At 35.2% G+C, this 23,186-nt stretch overlaps 1 protein-coding gene across 2 annotated transcripts; it reads left to right on the top strand.

Annotated features, from left to right (window-relative positions):
- The first annotated feature begins 6,931 nt into the window (after window positions 1-6,931).
- On the top strand, window positions 6,932-21,263 carry LOC126688401 (uncharacterized). 2 transcript variants are annotated; one of them, XM_050383077.1, is made up of 4 exons: window positions 6,932-7,316; window positions 8,023-8,665; window positions 18,887-19,820; window positions 20,098-21,263. In XM_050383077.1, the coding sequence occupies exons 2-4, from the start codon at window positions 8,588-8,590 to the stop codon at window positions 20,685-20,687; spliced, it is 1,602 nt and encodes a 533-aa protein (XP_050239034.1). In that variant the 5' UTR covers window positions 6,932-7,316; window positions 8,023-8,587; the 3' UTR covers window positions 20,688-21,263. The 2 variants fall into 2 exon arrangements, with proteins under 2 accessions (XP_050239034.1, XP_050239033.1); XM_050383076.1 differs by having other exon boundaries at window positions 6,932-8,665.
- The last annotated feature ends 1,923 nt before the right edge of the window (window positions 21,264-23,186 follow it).

Raw genomic sequence — 23,186 nt, 5'->3', positions numbered from 1 at the left:
TCAAAAAAAAAAGAAAAAAAAAACTTTTTCAAATAACTACAAGAATTAATCAAGGTTTTCCTTCTAAAGAGGAAATCAAGTCAAAGAAAAGAGAGAGAGGAAGATCACACATCTCAAAATAGTGGAACAACAGAGCACCCATCATTTAAAATCTAATCCTAAATTTTGGTATTTTGCAAGCAAAAACCCCAGGTTCCAAGATAGAGAAGCCTCTTGGTTACCTTCCATAGAGATCAAGGTAGATAAGCCCATTGGTCGTCACAATTCAAGATTGAGATAGAGAAGCCTCTCAATTGCCCTAGGTTCCAATATAGAAAAGCTTCTTGGTTACCTCCCATTCAAATTAAGGTAGAGAAGCCCCTTGGTCGCCACAGTTCAAGATTGAGATAGAAAAGCCTCTCAATCGCCTTAGGTTCCAAGATAGAGAAGTCTCTTGGTTACCCTCCATAGAGATCAAGGTAGAGAAGCCCTTTAGTCGTCACAGTTCAAGATTGAGATAGAGAAGCCTCTCAATCGCTCTAGGTTCCAAGATAGAGAAGCCTCTTGGTTACCTCTCATAGAGATCAAGGTAGAGAAGCCCTTTGGCCGTCACAATTCCAGATTGAGGTAGAGAAGCCTCTCAATAGCCCCAGGTTCCAAGATAGAGAAGCCTCTTGGTTACCTTCCATTCAGATCAAGGTAGAGAAGCCCCTTGGTCGTCACAGTTCAAGATTGAGATAGAAAAGTCTCTCAATTGCCTCAGGTTCCAAGATAGAGAAGCCTCTTGGTTACCTTCCATTTAGATCAAGGTAGAGAAGCCCCTTGGTTGCCACAATTCAAGATTGAGATAGAGAAACCTCTCAATCGCCTCAGGTTCCAAGATAGAGAAGCCTCTTGGTTACCTCCAATTTAGATCAAGGTAGAGAAGCCCCTTGATCGCCATAGTTCCCAATTGAGATAGAGAAGCCTTTCAATCGCCCTGGGTTCCAAGATAGAGAAGCCTCTTGGTTACCTTCCACTCAGATCAAGATAGAAAAGCCTCTTGGTTGCTTTCACATGCAGATTGAGATAAAGAAGCCTCCCAATCCACCCCAGATCAAGATTGAGATAGAGAAGCCTCTCAGTCACCTCAGATTTCAAGATTTAATTCAGGTTTATCAATTATCAAGTAGATCAAGTATTCATAATTTTCATTTTTCAAAACAATAAAACATTAGTTCTATGTCCTAAGGTTTTAGGTTCTAGGGCTACTTTGAAAACTCAACCTCAATTAAATCATGGCTACTAAAATCAATGTTTTTAGTTCACATTGACATTCGCTTTGCAAGCTTTGTCAATGAGGGGCATTCTGTAGACACTCGATTTTGCACCCATAATTTAATCTTGGAAGATGGCTAGAATGACCATTCATATATCCAAAATTTAGAGTTGCATTACATGCATTAATTCATTCATTGCATATCATAAAAATGATCTTGAGATTCTAAAGATCACGATGGTATCTTCAATTCCCAAATCGGACCGCCGGATTGAAAGATATCACAAAATCAAGTTTTCATAGTCTGCATGCATTTTGTTTGGGTGGAACCAACCACGTGTGATTAATTTAAATTAATTCTAATTGGTTGAACAATTAAAGTTAATTAAATAATTTTGTGATTGGTTGTTGGTTAGTGTAAAAAATAGGCTTGCTTGCATGGGGATAAAGTGAATAATTAGATAACAAAGAAGTTATGGATAATCAAGTTTTTTGGAATATTTATTTATGAGATAATTATCACTTTAAAGACCTGAATATCAAGAAAAAATGATTAATTTTTAGAATATGGATTAAAAATGCGTCTATGTGCAATTCCTGGCTCAAAAATCCTGAAAAAATGAGTCCAAATCGGACCAAAATTCAAACGTGGGCCTGGCACCCAAGAGGGCCTGTCAACACTCTTGGAGTGCTGACTGGCCCAAATGCTCAGCCTGGCTCGGGAACTTCCTGATTGAGATAAAGCCTATCTTTTTCGACTTTTTAGAGATAAGGATGCGTTCCAATTCGTATCTGATCTCATTCAGCTTATTTTTTAAGCATCCCAACCTCTATAAATAGAGGAAAAAGATTAGAATTATGGGCTCTTCTTTTCTGACTTCTTTGCTCCCCTTACGTTAAAGATGTTCTGGAGGCTTTTGCTTTAGGAACTTCTCTTTTTTAAGTAAAGTATTTTAGACCTCAAAGAAGTGAATAACCTTCTTTGATTTCTAAAATATTCTTTCATTTGAAGAGCACGCTCATGCAAGAGGTATTTAATTATGTCTTCTAGTTTTCTCTTCTTTTCCATTAATTAGCACATTGTTGTACATTGCATGAATATGGTTAATTTGTTTTATTGTGCCTTGTTCTAAATTCGTATTTGCTATGCTTAGATATTTAGTTGAAATTTTCTTTAACATGTTCTTTAGTTGATTGTCAGTTTTAATTTCTTTTTCTTTGATTTCAAAACCTATTAATGAATATCAAAACTGATCTGCATCTTCCTTAGATGCAGATCTGAATTTTTTTTTTCAAACATAAAATTGATCAGTATCTTCCTTAGAAACAAATCCGAATTTTTTTCAAATATCAAAACTGATCTGTATCTTCCTTAGATGTAAATTTGAATTTTTTTCAAATACAAAACTAATTTGTATCTTCCTTAGATGCAGATATGATTTTTTTTCAAACATCAAAATTGATATGTATCTTCCTTAAATATAGATTTGAATTTTTTTTTAACACAAAATTGATCTATATTTTCATTAAATAAAGATCTGAATTTTTTTCTAAGAAAGTTTTCTTTTTTTATAAAATTGTAGATTTTGAAATTTCAAAGAAGGAATTAAGAGCTAGGTTAAAGTTATTATTATTATTATTTTTTTAATGTCATTCCATGAATATGTGGTGCATGCATAGTAAGTTTGTCTCATGGATGTGAATCCTCTTTCAAAAGTCTTTTTTTTTTTTTTACTTTCAAAAATAGATCTGATTTTTACAAATCAAATCTCATTTTTTTTATCTTACAAAAATAGATCTGACTTTTACAAATCAAATCTCATTTTTTTTACCTTTTAAAAACGAATCTGATTTTTACCAATCAAATCCCATTTTTTTACCTTTTACAAAAACAGATTTGATTTTTACAAATTAAATATGATTTTTTTAAATTTTCAAAACAAGTTTGATTTTTCTTTTAAAAAGAGGACATGTTCATAAGACAGATTTGTTTAAATTAATTTGTGTCATGTGTTATAACATATCATTCAACATCATACAAAAGGGTATATAATGGTCATTAGAGTCTAGAAGACCAGACTCTGTCTGGGCGAAATGGGTGCCTAACACCTTCCCATTCTGTAACTTAGCCTCCAAACTTAGGATTTTGGTTAATAGATTAGTGTTTTGTCTTTAGTTTTGGTAGAATGTAACTAGGACCAAAGCTTTGTATTTTCCTTTTTTGCATAGATTGTAACTAGGACCAAAGCCTTGTAAAGTTAATCTATCAAATTGTACTTTATTTATTCAATCAATGACATTCAAAGTATTTTGAATATGTAATTGTATTTATTTTTTCTTATTTTTTTTGTATAAAAAATAATTGGCGACTCCACACCACTTAACCAAAAAGAGAGGTGCCTTAAAGTACCCGAATCTCTTTTTTGAGAGCACCTGAGTTTTTCCCAGTCTCACACATACACACATATGTTATGGAATGCACACGCATACACGGGCATGCATACACAACTAGGGTTCCAAAAACTATGAAATGAATACTTGTTTTGCATTAAACATTGTTTGGAACAAACCTCACGTCGTTTGGGAGCTGCCCCACACCTTTATTTTACCACTATAAAAAGCCATAAAAGGCATTTTTTTTCAAAACACACAAAAATAGAGGCAAAATTCGCAAGATTCACTAGAAAATAGTGAATCAAAGAAGGAGTTTTTCATAAAACATCCTCAAGTTAAGTGTTATTTGATTGTGACATATTCTAGTCTTGATCTTTGAGTTCTAAGTTTGCTAACCTATTTTGATTTGGTTGTGAATAAATTGACTGGGGGGAACGGTCAAAATCAAGCTCTAAAGAGTCTTTGTGTTGAGGTAAAAGTTCTAACTTTGGCTCTTCACTTTTCCTTGTTCTGTTGTTTGTTTATATGTTTTATTGGCTTTGATATGTTTGTCTAGTTTAGGTTTACTTTGTGTTTATGTTAGAAGCATGCTAGGTGGTTAGATTTTTGGTTTTCTTTGCCTTTCTGTTCTAAGTTTATGGGTTAGGTTTATTGGGCGTGTATGCGTGCATACCCTATGTATGCGTACGCACACTCGTGCCTAGAAACACTAATTCACTTCTATTTGTTCTTTCTTTGTTTTCTTTTACATGTTTAGCCTCTGTTTAACCTTGTTTTTCATATCTTTAAGTATCTGTTCTTCTATTTTATTTTGTTTTGTTTTGTCTTATCCTTTTAATGCATATTAGGGTTTAGATTATGTGAACACCATGAACATGAACATGAACATTCATTGATGCATACATGCTGTGTTATAGTAAGGTAAGTGAAGTAATGCATAGATCACATGAACATGCATTCTAGCTTTGAATATGAAATTGCCTAATATGCTTGGTTGAATGCCATGAGTTTGTATGCCTACGCTTGGTTGCTTTATGTTTAGATCTGTCTAGTGATGCTTCTGCCCTTGATGATGTATGCTTAATGCCATGATAGATGAATGCTAGGCTTGGGGATGATATGCCATGTTGTTTGTGTTTAGATGCATGTTAGAGTGTATGTGAGTTAGAACAACATGTTAAAGAACCCTTTAATAAGATTAAGATTTGGAACACGATGAGTGGAGGCCAATCCACAAGTCAAGCGGACTTAAAAAGCCACCTACAGATGCTTTACGCCAGGGTTGGGTGCCTAACACCTTCTGTAATGACCACATCCCAAATGTGTAGATATTGTTCACCTAAAACATTTTTAGGTGTTTGAATTGTTTTTTTTTATTCTTCTAAAAAAGTATATTTTCAAAATACACAAAATCAAGAATAACAACATTTAATGTAGTTTAATCTCACGAAATAAGAGCCATTATAAAAATATTACAAGCAAAATACAATAGGAGTTTAAATTTAAGAGTTTGGTTTCACTCGTAATCAACTCATCTTGTTTCTTGCATGGTTAGTTGCTAGGGGCCTGTTTGGTTTAGAGGTGTTTTAAGTGATATGATCCAAAACTCATAACTAAGTTATCAAAAAACGTGGGACCCACATAGTTTTTTTTTTTGTTTGGCTTGATTTCCTAATCTTGTTTTCATTACTCAAACTCAAAAATTTTGAGTGAGAGTGATGAAAACCAAAAACACCAAATTGGTGTTTTCAGTTTCTGAGATACATAACTCAGTGGTAGGATTGTAGATTTTTGAACTCTGTGGGGCTAATATGTGTTGATGGCGTTACCTCTCTCTTTCTTCTCCCACTTTTTTCTTTTTCTTTCTTTCTCTGGCTTCTCTCTCTCTCTCTCTCTCTCTCTCTCTTTGTTTTTTTCTTTCTTTCTTCCTTTGTCTGGTTCTTTCTTTCTTCCTTTCTTTGGTTCAGCCCAGTTCCGCCGCCACCATCAAAGCGAAAGCCTCGAAACACCAAGACCATGATCGCCGGTGTTGGGTTTTGATTTTGTCCCATCAAGTAACATCTCTCTCCAACCCAGAGATCAAGCTTCGCCGGTGAATCGGACTGAGCCCAGGTCGGATCGTGAGACTTGATGCTTCACAGAGATTGGAAGCTTTGCCGGCGAATCGGACTAAGCCAAGACCAGAGATCAAGCTTCGCGGGCGAATCGAACCCAGAGCTCTCCTTCTCTTTTTTTTTTTCTTCACGTGGTGATGGCTATAACGCGGTGAGACCTGATGCTTTTTTTTTTTCAATCAAACACATTTGGTTAAGGGCTGTTGGTGGGTTTGGATTTTTGATTTATTCAGATTTTTTGGTGGAGGTTATGGTTGTGTTGAGGGCTATTGGTGGTGGTGGTTGTGGTTGTGGACTTCTGGGTTTGCCATTGGTGGTGGTGTATGAAGGGGGTTGCCGTTGGTGGTGGTGGAGCTAGGTTTCGGTGTAGTTGGGTTTGAAGAGCAGGAAAAAAAAAAAAAAAAAGGAACGCGGGTAGCAACCATATTCTTCTGTGTAGTGTCAGTGGGTGGGTCCATTATTTTGGCAAAAAGTGAAGTTAAAAACTGAGATACATGACTGAGTTTTGTGACCAATAAAAGTGTTTGATTTTTTGAGTGATAGTGGAGTTTGAGTTATGAGTTATGGGTTTTGAGTTTGAGTCATGAAAACTGAGTACTGAGTTATGAAAACTGAAACACCTCTATACCAAACGGGCCCTAGATTATTATTTTTTTGATAGGAAAACAATTTACGCAGGACAAGGGGTGATTTGGTGATCAATTCAAAAAATATTTTCAATTTGATTAGTGTTTTCAATTGGATCAAACACTCAAGAATGAGAGAAATATTTTTAGCCGAAACAAACAAAAGTTTTAAAATTTCATCAAAAAGGAAAAAGTCTTGTCTTAAAAAAAGAAAAAGAAAAAGAAAAGAGAATGGCAAAGATGCACATAGGTATAGGTGCATGGTTTTAAAAATCGAACCGGGGATAAAAATGAATTTGCCTTCGATTTTTAGTTTTGGGCATTTTTACAGACCAGACTGTTACCTGGTTCCTAATTGAACTAATTAAACAAGTCAGTCCGATCCAGTTTTTAAAATCATGATAGGTAGGGACTAGGGAGGTTCGAGTGGTAGATGAGGAAGCTTCTCTCTCTAAACTCTAATGTGAGAAAGGGAGATGGTCTCGTAGATATATTTGGGCCTCAAAGCCCTTCCTTTTAATTATTTTTTTAGTCATTCATTATCGCGTGTGACTTCCGAATAAAAGCCTACTGGGAGGAGAGAGAGAGAGAGAGAGAGAGAGGGGGAGGGGAGTCTGTGAGACACAAATACTCGAAACACACACTTAACAACACAGACACAGACACACCCAACAAAAGAAAGAGAGAGAAGCACTGGACACACAAACAAAAACCCAGAATCTACACCCTCTCACTCCCTCACCTCAATTATTATTTCTATTTTTATTCTAATTATTATATATTAACTACTCTTACCCCCCCCAATTTTCCACTTCTAACTATCTATTTCTGCTGCTGCTTCTTCAAGAACCAAAAAAAAAAAAAAAAAAAAAAAACATAGAAAGAGAGAGAGAAAGAGAGAGATCTTGTCCTCCTACAAACAATGCTCACTTTGTAGCGGACAAGGTAATCTCAATCCCCAACAATTCCACCAACTTTTTATTATTATTTTTTTTTGTTTCTAAAAATTATTCCTCAATTTTTCTCATTAACGCTTCGAATCCAAACTTCCCTTTTCCTCTTCCTTTTGATCGGTACCTTACAAAACAATTGCCTATAAAGGTTTTTTTTTTTTTTTTTTTTTTTTTTTTTTTAATTTTTTTATTCTCACTTTTCCTTTTTTTATTTATTTATATTTTCCTAAATTTCAAATTTCTCAATTTGCTTCACAGTAAGGAAATTAGGGTTTTTATTTTTTATGGTTTAGGGTACTGAGAATTTCTTCGTACTGAGAAGCGTGAATGGTCTAGGGGTTTTGTGGTTGGATCGTAACCAAGCAGTTGTGGAATTTAGTAGTGAATTATTAATGGATTAGAGATTTAGGGGATTGGAGAGTTATGGGCGATCTTGGATGGAATCGAAATTGTTAAAATTTGAGACTAGTGCTACTGGGGGAGTTTTCAAGTTGGGAGATTGCTTGGAAATAATCATGCCCATTGTTGCTCAGAGGAGCATGGAAGAGGATTGCACATATTGAATTGTTGTTAATAAAGACAGTGATCCAAGACTTTTTTTTTTTTGGGGAATGTGATTTTTATTTTGTTTTGCTGCTTTGTTGTTATTTTTTCTGTTTTGTTTCGGAGATTCAGGATTTCTGGGTTCTGTTTTGCAGAGTTTGTGATCTTCTCTTTGTAGGGGAATGATTTTGTTGTTGGGATTTGCTTATAAGGAGGAGGAGGTGATGATTCTGTATTGGCTCAGAAGAAGAGGTTCTGATTGCACTTCACTCTTTTCGTTTCTCAAGAAACCCTTTGGGTTAACATAGATAGTTTCAGCTCAAATCATTATTCACCAAAGGCCAAAGGGGCTTTTTTCTTTTTCATCAGTCAGTCTTTTGCCATCTGGGTTTTGTTCTACTAGTTTAGTACAGTATATTATTACAGTTGCTTTGATTGAGTGGTTGCTGTGCCTGAGTGTAATTTTCTCGAGTTACTTTCAGTGATATTTGCTTGACCTGTTTGTGCATTTGAGCTAGAGGGGAAGAAAGGTTGGTGGGTTTCGAAACTGTGTAAGCTTATGGAGGTATATTGAAGCTGGAAATGAATGTGGGGACATGGTGCATGGACAGAAGCATAGTTGCTGGTTCGTTCCCCTTCTGGAACAGTGCTCCTGGAAAGTGATTCCAACATTTTTGCATTTGGAAGGCGCTTGTGTAGTGTATTGCTGGATTTTGTGCAATGTCGCGCTGCTTTCCGTTCCCACCACCAGGATATGAAAAGAAGGCACGGACAGAGGATGTGGACTTACTAAAAAAGGTTAATTTTACTTTCTTTTGTCCATTAATAGTCTATACTTGGTATAGCATTTAGCAGGCACATGTGAAAAGTATTTTTGTAAGATGCACGGCCCTAGATTGAACCAATACATTTGAAACTGTTCTATAAGTTCCTGTAATTGCTTAAATAAATATGCATAATTTCATGTATATCTAACCGAAAACCACTGTTAATTAGTAGATTGATTTGGTAGGTTGTATTCTAAAAACAGATAAGATCTTTATTATATAAGAATAGAGATTATTGGTGGATGTTTGGGTGCTGTTGAATATAATGAAAAGTTGAACTAGCAGGGGTACTTTGAAGCTATTGCCTTTTTATTTTTGATGGTTGTGAAGGAAAATTGAGATTGATTGATAGGATTTAACTATGTTAATCATTCCTCTATGTTTTTGTCATTATCTTATCAAGAAATGTAAGAATATATTCTAGAATGGCTACTGAAGTTATTACAATGGCATTTCCTCCCCGATTTATGCTTCCTCAAGCTTATGTATATGATGTGTCTGTTGCTGTCTGATAATTTGTTCAGTTCGGGTAGCAAGGTAATTATAATATGAAATCTACCTATACCAATTAGTTCGTCAGATGAAGAGCAATTAATTTTATTTATCCTGTCCTTAATTCGTATTCTGTCAATCTAAGAATTCAAATGCCTTTGAAGATGCAAGGGTGCAAGGTTATTGAATAATGTGATTAGGATGGCCATACCTATTCTCATCGTTAAATATCACATATAGTTGATTTGTTACTCTTGATGGCATTATCCTACTTAGTGGAGGCGTTTTTTAGTATTTTTCTTTCATGAAATTAATCACTGGATTTTGGTTTCTCTATGCTTGTAGTTTGTCTATGATATTTGGAGGAAATCTCTAGAAGTTAAATAATAATAATTTCAATAAAGATAATCTACAACCACTTTTTCCTTAAAGTTTGAATTTTGAATCTCTTTTTGGAATTAAGTGGGTTATTTAGTTTCTGTGGGATACTAGGTCAATTCACTATCATAAATGATTGCATGTGATGACCTAAGTCCTAATACATTGGAAGTCGTCATTGTGAGCTATACTTGATTTACCTACAACCTAATTTAGGAATATAGGGGAGGGGAGAAACGGAAGATTTTACGAACTCTCTTTGTATGTGTTATTTATTTGGTATAGGATATCAGATCAATTCAGCATCATGATCAGTATGTGAGGACAGGAGAAATTAATGATTTTACAATAACTGTTTTTGTATGTGTGTGTGAGTCTATGAATTCCTTTGTCCATATTCCTGTTTCATTTAGATCTGCTCTTTCACTTGGTACAATATCAAGTTGTGTTGTTATATATTCCCCTTTGATTTTGGTTCTTAACAGATAGGATGTTACTGATTCAGGTAGCTAAAAAATGAATTGATATGTGAAGGATTTAATTACAATTTAGAATTGAATTTGAGACCTTGCTTGAGATTATCTGGAAAACATATAGAGCATCTTTTTTACATACATTTTTTTCCTTTTGGTGGGGGTGGGGGGTGGGGGGGGGGGGGGGGGGGGGTTGGGGAGGGGAGTTTGTAGCACTAATCTTAAACTATATTCATAAGTGAGGCTCCATTTATATTAGTCCAAATCTGGTGGTTAACATCTTTTAGTAGTTGTTCCAGGGTGCTAAACTTGTTATTTATTTCCTCTGATTATTGTGATTATGAAGGGTGGCTAGCATGGAAATCAGATTCTTAATTTTTATCTTGTGATGAGGAAGTTGGAAGGAAAATGTTATACTCAAAGATATTTGGTTGCCTTATCAAAAAAAAAAAAAAAAGATATTTGGTTGCTTGCAGAGATCTCACATTTAATGTTATTCTTGCAGGCAGTTTATTGCTTATACAGATCTCACACGTGAGGTTGCAATGAGATTTGCATTAGGTGCTTAAAATAGCTCTAGAAGCAAGAAATTTAACACCTGTTATTAACAGCCCTGCCTTGGAAGAGTAGATCTTTGTATTAGTAATCAAGAAATACAAAAAAGGAGAGAGGAAATGAGATAGGTAGATAGAGGAGGCTATGTCTTGTCTTGGCACAAGAGTTTTAAAAATTAGAGCAGCTCTCAAAGCAGATGACTTACTGAGGATATTTGCTTTTCCCTGGCTTGCAAGTCTTCATGATGATGCAACCATAGTGTGATTAGAGAAATAATATCCTCTTTTGAAGCCTAAGGTTAAGGTGGATCCCAAGAATAAGTATGCATGGTAGTTAATTAGTTTTTTATTATCTAATTTTATTTGGTTATTCCAGAGTCAATTATATTTTTATGTTTTATTTGATTATTCTAACGTCAAGGGAATTTTACTAATTTTGTAAATGTTGGGTGTGGGTCATAATTGTGGGCCTTGGTTTCTATTTTATAAGCAAGTCTTATTTGATGTATGAGTCTTTGTGTGTGGGCTTTGGTTTGATTCAATTAGGTTTTGGTTTACTATTCAAAGTAGGAGTCCTAGTTCTACTCTATGTTGCACGGACACGCCATTTTTGGTCTAGTACCCGTGTCGGACACGGGTACTGGAAAGACATGCCCAAAATCCATGTCCAGCAGTGTCTCTTTCTTTTTCCTTTTTTTTTTTTTTTGAAATTCTGACACGGTGCTGGCACAGTGGACACGGCAGATCCCAAAAAAAAAAAAAAAAAAAAAAACTCAAGATGTTGACATCTTGACAATCCGATAGTGTTGATCTTGTTTGATTAAAGCCCTAAAAATTTGTTTGCCCCTCTTATCTTCTGGGACCAACGCCTCCTCACTGCTTCACCTTCAATCCTCATGCCTCAGCTGAGCCCCACTTCTCATCGGTGACCACTGTAGGGCGTAGATCGGCGACCACCAAGCTTCTCCAATGACCCCAAGGGCCCAAAGCCTCTCTCCCTCTGCCGTTTCTCTCTCTCGCGTTCTTCAGGTCTCGTGTTTCCTTTTTGTTGTTCATTTTTTTTTTCTCGCTTTGGGTGTACACTTATCTCAGTTATTAGCCTACTGTGTTCTTATATATAGTATAGGTTTAGTATTTTTTTTTTTTGGTTTGGTTTTATGATTTTAATTTTTTTTTATCTGCCTTACAGAGCTATATCAATGTTTTTTTTTTTTTCCTTGAAATCTGCCTCTGCCTTATATTGTTTACTTGTTTATTATGGGTTTAGTGTTTTTTGTTTTTGTGTGTCCTGCTAGTTTTTTTTATTTTTTATTTTTATTTTTTATAATTAAAGTTAAATATTGGGTGTTAAACATATTTTAAGGCTAAAAATATTTAAAAAATATACCTAAATATAAATATTACTTAATTAATTAATTTCCATACCCCCATAGTGTTGTACCCTTGTTTTTCAAAAATTGTTGTACTCTTGGACTTGTATCCGTGTTTGTGCAACATAGGTTCTACTAGGCAAATATTTAGGGTCTATATAAACTGTGATGTAGGACAAATTAGATTAGAGATTTGTCTACGTTTAGTTGTGGTGGGTTTAGGGTTAGGAAAGAAGAAGAATGAGAGAGAAGTTAGGGCTGTTTAGGGGGCTGTGTGAACAGTAACCTATTGCTCAAAACACTCAATTTTATTAATCAACTCATTTTATTGAATACATTGAGCACCACCATATATATATATATATATATATATTTAAGACTCTTACTTGTACTAGTAGTATTAGGATTCCCAGGACTACTATTTAACCCTAATAAATTAAACCAAAGCCCATACATAAAGACCCATAATTAAATAAGATTCATTAATAAAACCTATGGCCTATAACTATGGGCCATACCCAACAATTGTAAAATTACTAAAATACCCTCGACTCAAGAATAACCTAATAAAATATAAAAACTTAATTAACTACCATGAACACTTCTTGGGCTTTGCCTTAGCCGTAGGCTTTCAAAGAGAATATCCTTTTTATAAGCATGTTATGATTCTGCCATCAAAATGTGGTATGATATGAACATCAATAAAATATTAACTGTTTGAGTATTAAGGCACGTTATCCTTATTTTTTTTTTTTTGTTGTTGTTCTTCTCTCTCTCCCCCCCCCCCCCCTTTTCTTTGATGTTCTGTCACTGTTCACGCTACTATTCTTAGACTCGGAGAAATTTGGTTGGTCTTTTCTTACCTCACTGCAATCCAAAATTAAATCTTTTCTATTCTTTACAAAACCCTATTCATTCCAAAGTAGTTAATACCACATTGGCCAGTATGGTCAGAATTTATCATCTTGGCAAACAATCCAATATAGATACTACCTCCAAAATGTAGAGGTTTAAATTACAGACTATTTTGGCTTTTATATGATATTTAAGCGTGTACCTGTTTTGGTCAGAAAAAGCAATTTCAGCCAGTACAGAATTTATGCTTGGCCCTTTCTTATTCTTCTTCTTCTATCTCTCTCTCTCTCTCTCATATATTTTGAATCCTTGAACTCTTGTTGTTGTGCACTCGTACTCAGGGATGGACCTAGATGGGCCCCAAGGGGGCTTGGGCCCCCCTGGGTCCAAAATTTATTTATTTTAGTTATTATATATTTAATTTTTGTAGTTGGGCCCCTCTTCCAAAATCTTAGGTCCCCCTTTCTCCTCAATAAGCATAACTAGCCTCACCCAAAGAGCAACTATCCAACCCAAAAACTTAACAAAAACAATAAAAACATTCACAATGGTGATTGTATGTTAGTAAAAAAAACTATTTTACCATCAAAGAACAAAAAAATCATGTGCTATTGAAGAAGCTAAAGCTAAATTTTTTACAACTGCAGTAAACTGGTATAAATACCAATTGACTGTAACAAGTTGTTAAAAATAAATTACAATATTTTATTAAGATTATATATCTTCCTTCAATTAAAAACTCAAATTATCTCTCTTCCTTTATTATTTTAATGAGTTTCGTATATTATTTTAAATGAAGTGATAAAAAAATAGAATAATATTTGATATTGGGTGTATTGTAAAGTGAGATGGTAAAATAGATAAAGTAGTTTTTTGAGGTGCTAAAAGCTAAAATTTTTAACACCACCACTTTGAATGCTATAACTTCAACAACAAAAAATCCTAGCCAACCTAGTATTCAAAAAAATTTTTTTTTTTGTTGTTGTTGTCTTTGTTGGTAAATGGTTGTATCTTAATGTATTTAGAAACAACGATTTTGAGTATTTATAATTTTTTAATACTATATGGATGTCTATTTAGATTTTTTTTTTCTTTATACTCTGGCGCCCTTTAGCTTAAAATCCTGGGTCTGTCCCTGCTCATACCAGTATGGTGGAAGTGTCGGTCTGATGTATGAATTAATGAATCCTCCTTGTGATATCTCAAATTGTGTGGATTGGATTGTGTGAGTATGTGTTGTGCTGAGTCCCACATTAGGTGTTCACTAGGTGGATCTTGGGCATAACGAGTAGCCTTAGTTGTAACTTGACTAGCCCTCTTTTGGGTCGTTGCACTCCTTTTTTCTTCTCTTTTTGGTTTCATTTTCTCCACCAATCCCCTCAGCTGTCCACCTAAATCAAACTATCACTTACACCCCCCCCCCCCCCCCTAAAAAATCACCTATCTTGATAACTTATCTTCTGTTTTCCCAAGATTTTGCCTTTTCATTTCCCTAAATGTTTATTTTTAGCTATAGGTCAAAAGATATGTTGGGTTAGTTTCTCTATTTTGTTTTGTCCATCTACTCTCCATGAGGATTCATTTCTCCACACCTATTTCTTTCTCACATTTATTTATTTTTCTCATATTAATTAAGGGTGGTGGTAAACTTAACATGCTATTTGGGCAATATATTGATTTGGAGATCACATTTTTTTTAAAGCTGTTTAATAAAATACATGGGTTCTAACTTGTAATCAATCAATTATAGTTCTAACTTATACACAGTTAATACCGGTGTACAACTTCGTAAACACCCTCCAGTATGATATTGACTACTTTGTCAATTCTTAAACCATAACCCTTCTTTTAAGAAGTTCTAAATCTTAGATTCATAAATCCCCCTAAACTTTAACCCACAACAAGCATATGTAGAAAAATTCTTCAATTTGTCCTGCTTCAATTTTGGTTTCAAAGCCAAAATTCTACTGCAAGTTTATTGCTGAAAAAGTTTCCCACCAACCGCTCAACGAAATTTCTTATCCGAGATAATGGTGACTAACACAATTAGATTCCAAATTTAACGCTTTCTCAAGATTATGGAAAAACAAAAAGACTTTGAATCAGTTGAATGAGAAGGTGAATTCAATAGAGACAAACTTAAATAATTATCAGCTATGAAAGAAGCTTTAGATGGACTATTTGTTGCTGTTCTCAGCAAGCAAGATTTCTTCTAAAACAACCACTTATCAAGCACCCAAATTCTTTAAATTTAGTCCATTTCTTCTAAAACAACCACTTATCAAGCACCCAAATCCTTTAAATTTAGTCCAGGTTCAACCTTTATGCTCCCCTCAAGCTCACTACCTTTTCCTTCCTTAAATTCCTATGGACCAAGCGCTAGCCAGGTACACCCTTAAGAAACACAATGTAATTGGTCTAACCTCAAGGAGAGCCTAGATTGGTTGATGCAGATAGAGGTGTTGAACTAGAAGTTAGTGATTTTCATGGGGAGAGCCATACAGAGGTAATTATGATTGGTTACATAGTTTGGATAACTTATCAAATGGTATATACTATATCTTAAGCGAGGAGCACAAACATTTTTTTTTGCATAGGCTAAACTCAGGGATAACTAGAATTGGTGGGAAAAGTATCTACAAACTCATTATGTAGCGATTCAATATTGGGAGGATAGATGAATTGCTATGACTCATTACCTTGTACCACGTTTTTATAAGCAATGAGCTTGCTTGCAATTCACACAGTTGGTTTCAGTGAAGAGTACACCAACAATTTTTGTAGCTTGGTTATGAGATTGGGATTTCCATGGGATGATTTCTATTATTGTCATGGATTAAATTCTAATATTTCTTTTTGTTTGGCTGCAAGTATACTTTGTGTTTGTTTGGCTAGAGCTTGTAAGCTCAACTTTTAGCTTTTATGTATAGCTTTTTAAAACCTTATTTTTTCTTACCTTATTTTAAAAATAAAAAAAACTTTTTCAAAGTACAAGTATACTTTAGCACACTTTCACCAAAAAGCTAAATAAGTTGTTTGGCTAAATAAGCTATTCCCAAATGGACACTTTATACCATGGTCAATGCAATTCAAGTTGCATACCAAATGGAAAGGAGTAGTAAAAGGGAAGCCTTAATAAGAGTTGCGGTAGCAAGCAATATCAGAGGTGAGAGAACAATTATGGATATCAGTTGGCAGAAGTCTATCTAATGCTCCAAACTAGAATGTTCATTCATGTACTACTTAATTACAAGGAAGTGGGAGATCTAATTCTTGAATAAAGTGTCACACTTGTCGTGGTGTTGGCCATATGTCTTCTTAGTGTCCTTCAAAATCAATTACTATGCTTGAAAAGGATAGTCTTAAAAGAAGTCAAGAGGCAATCAAGGAAACCAAACAACCTAAACTTGAAGAAGAGATTTTTGAACTCCTCAATGCTAACATGAAAGTGAACTTATGATGACATAGATCTAGATGATGAGGGTATGATAGATGTCATTCATCCACTTTTTAAAATAATTAAACAGATCTTCAATACTTACTCTTTTGCTGATGATAACAAGAAGTACACTTAACTTGTTGATGGAAGGAAAGAATTGATGGTGCAGCCATCGTGTGCTTAAAGAAAAGAGATCCTATTTGGAAGCCTAAGGTTAAGGCAAAGCCTAAGAATAAGTGTCGATAGTAGTTACTTGCCTCTTGTGCATGAGGATAAACTACTTAGCCTGTCAAGGGTGAAAAGCCTCTAGATTGCCTGGTAATTGGTTCTACAAGTGGGATTAATTGCCCGTAGGAGTTTGATTAACAGTGAGGATTGTTGTACGGTATGATGCTTTGCGACATGCAACTAATCTTAGTGAAGTTCTCCTATGTCATCCAAAAAAAAAAAAGTGTCGATAGTAGTCATCAACAAGAAAAAAAGTGTCAATAGTAATTAGTTGGGTGTTATATTTTAATTTATGTTTTATTTGGTTATTCTAGTATCAAGGGTATTTTAGTAAGGGTATTTTAGTAACTTTCTAATTGTTGGACCAAAGTCATTGTAGCTCATTTGGCACCTATGGGAAACTTGGTGTTTCCTTTGGAGATATCTAGGGTTCAAATCTAAAAAAAATGAATTATAAAAAATGAAAGAAAAAAAAAAGTGTCTTTTAAGTGTGTGGGTTTTGGTTTACTAGTCAAAGTATGAGTCCTAGTTCTATTAAGAATTAAAATTTAGGATTTGTATGAGTGCGTTATTGTACTTAAACAAGGATTTTATTTTTATTTATATATTTATTATTTTAAATCCCTATTCAAACAGGGAATTTATCAATTCAATATTGAGTGTTTTGAGTATTGAGCCACGTTGACCTTATTGTTCTTTTCCTCTCTCTTCTTTTTCTTTAATGTTCATGAGTACTGTTCACTCACTCTTCTTAGATTGTGAAGAAATTCAATTTCCCTTTCTGCTTTCCTTATTTCAATCCTAAATCAAATCTTTTCTCTTCCTTACAAAACCCTATTCATTTTGGAACCTAACCCTTGTTTAAAAATTTAACTTTGTCCAAACATTTCCCTAAACTTTAGCCCACCACAAGCACATTTAGACATTCTCCAATATGTCCCATGTCACTTCACCTTTTCTCAAAGGACTGTCTCAAATGATTCCGCTAGTATTTAAACATTTATGAACTAAATCTTTTTACTGGATGGCCAATGTATATGACTCAGTAATCATGCACATAACACATTTAATATTAGGCTTGTTTGTGCTATATCATTAATAAGTAGGTCAAGTATGGCCTACTTTGATAGTATGAGAAGTATCTATGGTCCAGCAAATTGTGCTTTTACTTGCTTGGTGGGGATTGGTTTATGGTGTTCAGTGAAGATTTTAAATTATTGAATGTGTGTATATATATTTTGCATTACAACATTTCTGTGGACTAGTTCTGATATTGTAATTGAAATTTGTTAAAAAAGCATGATGAAGCTAGGAAGACATCTTACCAAGCTCTCAAAGAACTTAATGTTGCTGAGTTTGCAAATGGGTGATTATGCCATGATTTGAGGGGGAGGCTTTTGTGATACGCCATGATTTGTACTGAAGATATTTTTTGGCACTTGTTTTGCATGTCCTTAGGAAGTCATGGAAAAAGGTGATTAGGAACTTGTGTATGTGAAACATTTTAACTTAACAGCCATTTAAGTTCTATTTTTTAAGTCTGATGGCATTTGGAAGTGAGGAGCAGATGGGATTATGGCGCTTTTTAGCTTCCTTTGGGATTTGTCTTTTAGTAACACGTAACTGAACAGTATCTTTTTATACTTGGAGCCATGCTTATAGTTTTTACAAGAATCCTTATTACATATTTAATTTAGGCCTCACTTGTTATACAAACCTGTGGTCAACCAAACTTAAAACCCTTGGAGCTTTGGGAAATTGCAAGGAGACATCCTGCAATTCAATCCACAAGTTCCTGTATTGCTTGGCAACATTTTGCTCACGTTGCACATCAGTAATTATTTTAGTATTTGTTGATGTTTTTGTCTCCGCCATGTGAAGTCTTTATTCCACCTTGATTTTGAATAATTACTTCATCATGACTACTTTGTCTTTTTGTTCTCTCTTACAAGTTTTATTATATTTATCGTATCCTGTTTTAGATCCCCATTCTTTACCTATATATGTATGTATAGATGGATGTACAGGGGAGGGAAGAATTAATCACCTTAATCCCCAACCAATGCTTTGAAGCATTAGATCTTTACCCCTTTATGCAATGTACATATATATATATATATATATATATATATATTTGAAATTATTTTTTATCAAGTCCCCCGAATTGGTTGTGGTTCTTTTGATTGAAATTTCAGCCCTTGTTCTTTGTAGTTATACATCTTACTAGAAAGACCAAGAGTAAATTTTGTTCCTGTTGATGTATTTACTTAATTTGGGAAATAAGAGCTTATTATATGAAAATTCTTCATTATTCTCTGCAGCTTTATAATATTACATAATTCTGCCATATATCTTTGTTTTTTTGGAAAACATATTCTTATCATTGTTTTTCATGGTTCACAGGAAAAGCACAGAGAAAAGAAGCATAAAAAGGAGAAAAAAGACAAAGAGAAGAAGGAAGGCAGAGAGAAAAGAGAGAAAGATAGAAGTGATGGAAAGCATACGGAAAAGAAAGACAAGAAGGAAAAACACAGAGATAAAAAGAAGGAGAAGGAGAAGGATAGGGTTAAAGAGAAAAACAGTGCCCCAGGTGAGAAGAGACTTCCAGGGCAAGCTGAGGGTTACTCTGGAGAAAAACTCATTCAAAATGAGGAAATGGATAAAGATAAAAATGGTATTTCAAACAAAACAAGATTTTCTGGGCACAATGGAGAGAAACTCAGTGAGAGAATCCATCTGGCTGAGTTGGGCAGGAGGATCAAAGATGATGACAGAGCGACCGAGAACAAGTTGGTTGAAAATTTTACTTATATGGACCGGAATGAGGAGATGGTCAAATTGGTGGCTAAAGGTACTGGCACTTGGGCTGAAGGTAAGGATAAGACCAAGAGGGTTGATGATAGAAAGATGGATTTGCAAGGAATCAAGGAGGCAAGATTTGCTAATTCGCTGGATCAGAATCCTGCTGCATCTGTTCAAACTAGAGTTGAAGGATTGCCTAGACCATTTGAGAAAAATATTGAGAAAAGGATGGAAGAGAAGGAGAAGACCAAAGAAAAGGAAGGAGATGATAAACAGGGGAATAAACGCAAGGATAAAGTTAGAGAGAAAAAGAGCCAAGGGAAGGATAAGAACAGGGACAAAGAGAAGAAAAAGGAGGTGAAAGTTGAACATAAGAACACGGGACACAATAAATTAAAAGAGGGCAACAAGAATGACCTTTTAGGTAGCCATTATATTAAAACCCCCCAACTTCTGGAGGGCAGCAACAAGAATGCTGCTTCTGAGGAAAATCTAAAGAAACGGAAGGAAGTTGAGACAAATGGAGTTTTACATGGTGAGTTCTCTTCATAATGAACCATGAATTATTGCAGCCCGGTCATTGCTTTCAAGTTTTGTTAACCTTAATTTCTTGCTTGAGTGGTTGTAGGCACTATCCCTTAAAGACTTTGGTGGGTCTCTTGTGATTCCAGATATTCTTGTGTTAAAATTTTCTGAGTTAATTGTCTGTGATTTTTGGTATTACATTGAGTCAATTTTGTCAAGCTGTTTCGAACTCTCATAATTTTATTATTAGCTGACAAGTGATGCTTCCTTTTTCAATCTTCTTACAGCCACTGATGGTAGGCCTAATAAGTTGGCAAGACCGACTTCCTCCAATCATTTATCAGAAAATGGAAGGATGTTGGAACCTTGCCAAACTTCTATCACCTATGCGGATAGGCAAGGAGCAGCCAGTAACCTTAAGGAACCCAAGCTAAATGGCATTATAGATCAGTCATCTTCTGTCTCCTTGAAGAAGCCCATGCTTGCCACTGCACAAGCTGATCAAATCACTGAAGCATCAGCAAAACCACCCAATCCGGATTCCAAGTATTTAAGCCAGGTATGTACAGTACCCTCATCTTCTGTCTCCTTGAAGAAGCCCATGCTTGCCACTGCACAAGCTGATCAAATCGCTGAAGCAGCTGCAAAACCACCTCATCCGGATTCCAAGTATTTAAGCCAGGTATATACAGTACCCAAGATGGATGAGCTGTCTGATTATGATGACCAAGAATGGCTGTTTAGCAGCAATGGCTTCCAATCAGAAAAGCCCAAGGTGGAATCTTCAAAGGTTGAGGAGACACCACAGGTATGGGCAGAAGCTCTGAGGATAGAGTCAGCTGATGTTTGTGCTCTGCCTTATGTTATTCCATACTGATTAATTATTAATTATTCAAATGAGCTTGGCTCACACACCAAATCCCCCCCCCCCCCCCCCCCCCCCCCCCCCCCCCTCTCACTCCACCTGAGCTTGGAAATGCTTCATATGACCACACATGGGGAAGGAACAGCAGCATCTGGCCCTTGAGATGGGATTTCCAATTTTTGTCGCTGCATTTTCTTGTTATTGCACTCTGTTGCAGGAAGCATTGTATGGGTGCCTGCCTTGTGAACTTGGTTGAAATGCATGTCACACGAAATTGCCTGCTCCAGTGCATCATTGCAGGGCTAAGATTTGGAGGGCGGCTTTTGCCTCATGGCATCGAAACTACTAATTCATTCAAAATGGAAATTTTCATAAAGGCAACTTGGGGAGCTTGCATAGAAAGGGAGAAGTATAAGTTTGTGCAATTCTATTCTATTTTCTTAGAGCTGAGAGGCTCTTCTAATTGAGAATGTAAGGGAAACTAGATGTGGTCTTTGCAATCCCACCACAATTTTGATTTGTAACATAGAACTCTTATTTACAAGAAATGTAAAATAGAAGCAAAAGAAAAGTAGTGGAATTCATTTATTTACCCTCCAGCAAACATTCTTCTTAATCCCATTATGTCCCATAATTACATTCTGCCCTGCCCTCTTGTTTTTATATTTGGACAGGAAAAGGAAATTTGCTTCAATCTGGCCAAAATTTAATTATAATTTTTTAGGCAGCCAAATAGAAAAGACAATTATTTTTAAATTAAACAGAGCACCATGGTGCAAACCATGCACTAGAACTCTTTTGGAGGGTTTGTGGGGAGGGGTGAAGCCCGAGTAATTCTTAGAGTCTCGTAGCATGGTAAAAAGAGAATCTTTGTCAGTTACACTATTTATTTAATTGAAACCCCTAATTGTTGACCTTGTGTACAGTTTTTATATGCCATTGCAAGAAAAATTGTAAATTAACACCAATCTTCAAACAATTTCATTAGTTAGCAATGTTTTCAAACTATTTAGAAAACTAACATCTCGAGTTTCTTAAACTCAATTTCATTGTAACAAATCGAGTTTCTTTCCATTTAAAATTTGCGTGAAACTCGAGTTTCTAGTTCCTGCACTGATAGCTCTTTCTTGATGTACTTCCTTCTTTTTTTCTTTCTTAAGACCCAAATCAAAATTTTAGAAAATACCCAAAACCCCAAAGGATCGATTTTTGCAAATCTGGTTGAGAGAGAGTGAGAATCCGAAGTGGATAAGTTCAGTCCGAGCCAATTTCCCTCACTTGGAGCCTTCGCTACCACCTCCGCAGTTGGGTTCAATCTAAACCGCTGCTTCATTGCCGAGGTTCAATTCAAACCGTACCTTTGTTGTTGCTTCTTTGGTTTGTTGGGTTTTGCATCATTGCTTCTTTGCTAGGTTTTGCATAGTTGATTCTTTGTTGGGTTGCTCCATTGTTGATCTTGCATTGTCCTCTAAAGAAATCGAGCCTCTTAGGCTCGAGTTCTAAGAGAAAAATCGAATTTCTTAGACTAGAGATGTTTGTTCCTAAATAGTTTGAAAACGTTGCTAACTAACAAAATTGTTTGAGGATTGGTATTAGTTTGCAATTTTTTCCTGCCATTGCTCTTTTCATTAGTTGTGTTGTTGGAAAGCTTGTTCAGCGTGATATATGTCAATCATTCAAGAGGATCGAAGTTGTGATTTGGGCTACAAAGCTGTATTTTATACATCCAATTACAATAGAAAAAATCACCCTAACTTGTTGCATACATCCAAATCATACAACAACGATGGTCTTGTTGGATTCACTAGGAATGGTATCAGTGGTGTTGTGGGTAGCAAGAGACCCAATTATGAGTATATATATGATCTTTTTCCGATCAGAAAAAGAAAATTAAATATTCTGTGGCGGTGTGGCCTATGCAGTAAAACCCAAATTTGGGTCTGGGCTTCCTTCCTATATGAGTTGCCCACTGCCGTGCTTTGGGTTAACTCAGGCAAGCCTGCCATATAATGCTTGACTCAATGCCCCTTTGACATAAATTCAACCTTTTCACTAATATTTTTTTAGAAAAAGAACTTGACTTAAGCCTTGATGTTTAATACCACCGGTCAGGTGGTTTAGTTATCAGTGGACTTACTCCCAAGTGGTTTGGGGTAGAGGTCTCAAGTTTGAATTCCGCAATAAAAAAGAAAAACCCAAAGCTATATAATTTTTATTTTCTTTTTTTAATTGTTGTGATTATTTCAAATATTCAATAAATAGATATATTCACGAAGTTTTTCTAATTTTTCCCATAGTGAAATAAGATTTCCTAAACCTAGTTCTTATGGGACTTTTATTTTATGATAAATAATCTTATATTCATCCTTCAAAATGTTGTAGTCTGATGGAGACTTTAAAGAAATCTAGCAAGAAGCCAAAAACCCTATGATCTCATCAGAGTACTGAAATAATCATTTTGTACACCAATGGAGACCAACTCTTGAAGCCTGTTTTGTGTTTATCAAAATT

Source organism: Quercus robur, chromosome 6 (assembly GCF_932294415.1).
Source record: "Quercus robur chromosome 6, dhQueRobu3.1, whole genome shotgun sequence".
Classification (NCBI taxonomy): Eukaryota; Viridiplantae; Streptophyta; class Magnoliopsida; order Fagales; family Fagaceae; genus Quercus; species Quercus robur.
The sequence above is the reverse complement of the archived record's forward strand: the minus strand, read 5'-3'. Positions and strand labels throughout refer to the sequence as shown.

What these genes read in the sequence shown, in the direction of transcription:
- LOC126688401 (XM_050383077.1), top strand. Translation starts at nt 8,588, where the DNA reads ATGTCGCGCTGCTTTCCGTTCCCACCACCAGGATATGAAAAGAAGGCA. An exon ending in ATGTGGACTTACTAAAAAAG is followed by an intron (nt 8,666 to 18,886) that starts GTTAATTTTACT and finishes CATGGTTCACAG; the next exon opens with GAAAAGCACAGAGAAAAGAA. An exon ending in GACAAATGGAGTTTTACATG is followed by an intron (nt 19,821 to 20,097) that starts GTGAGTTCTCTT and finishes ATCTTCTTACAG; the next exon opens with CCACTGATGGTAGGCCTAAT.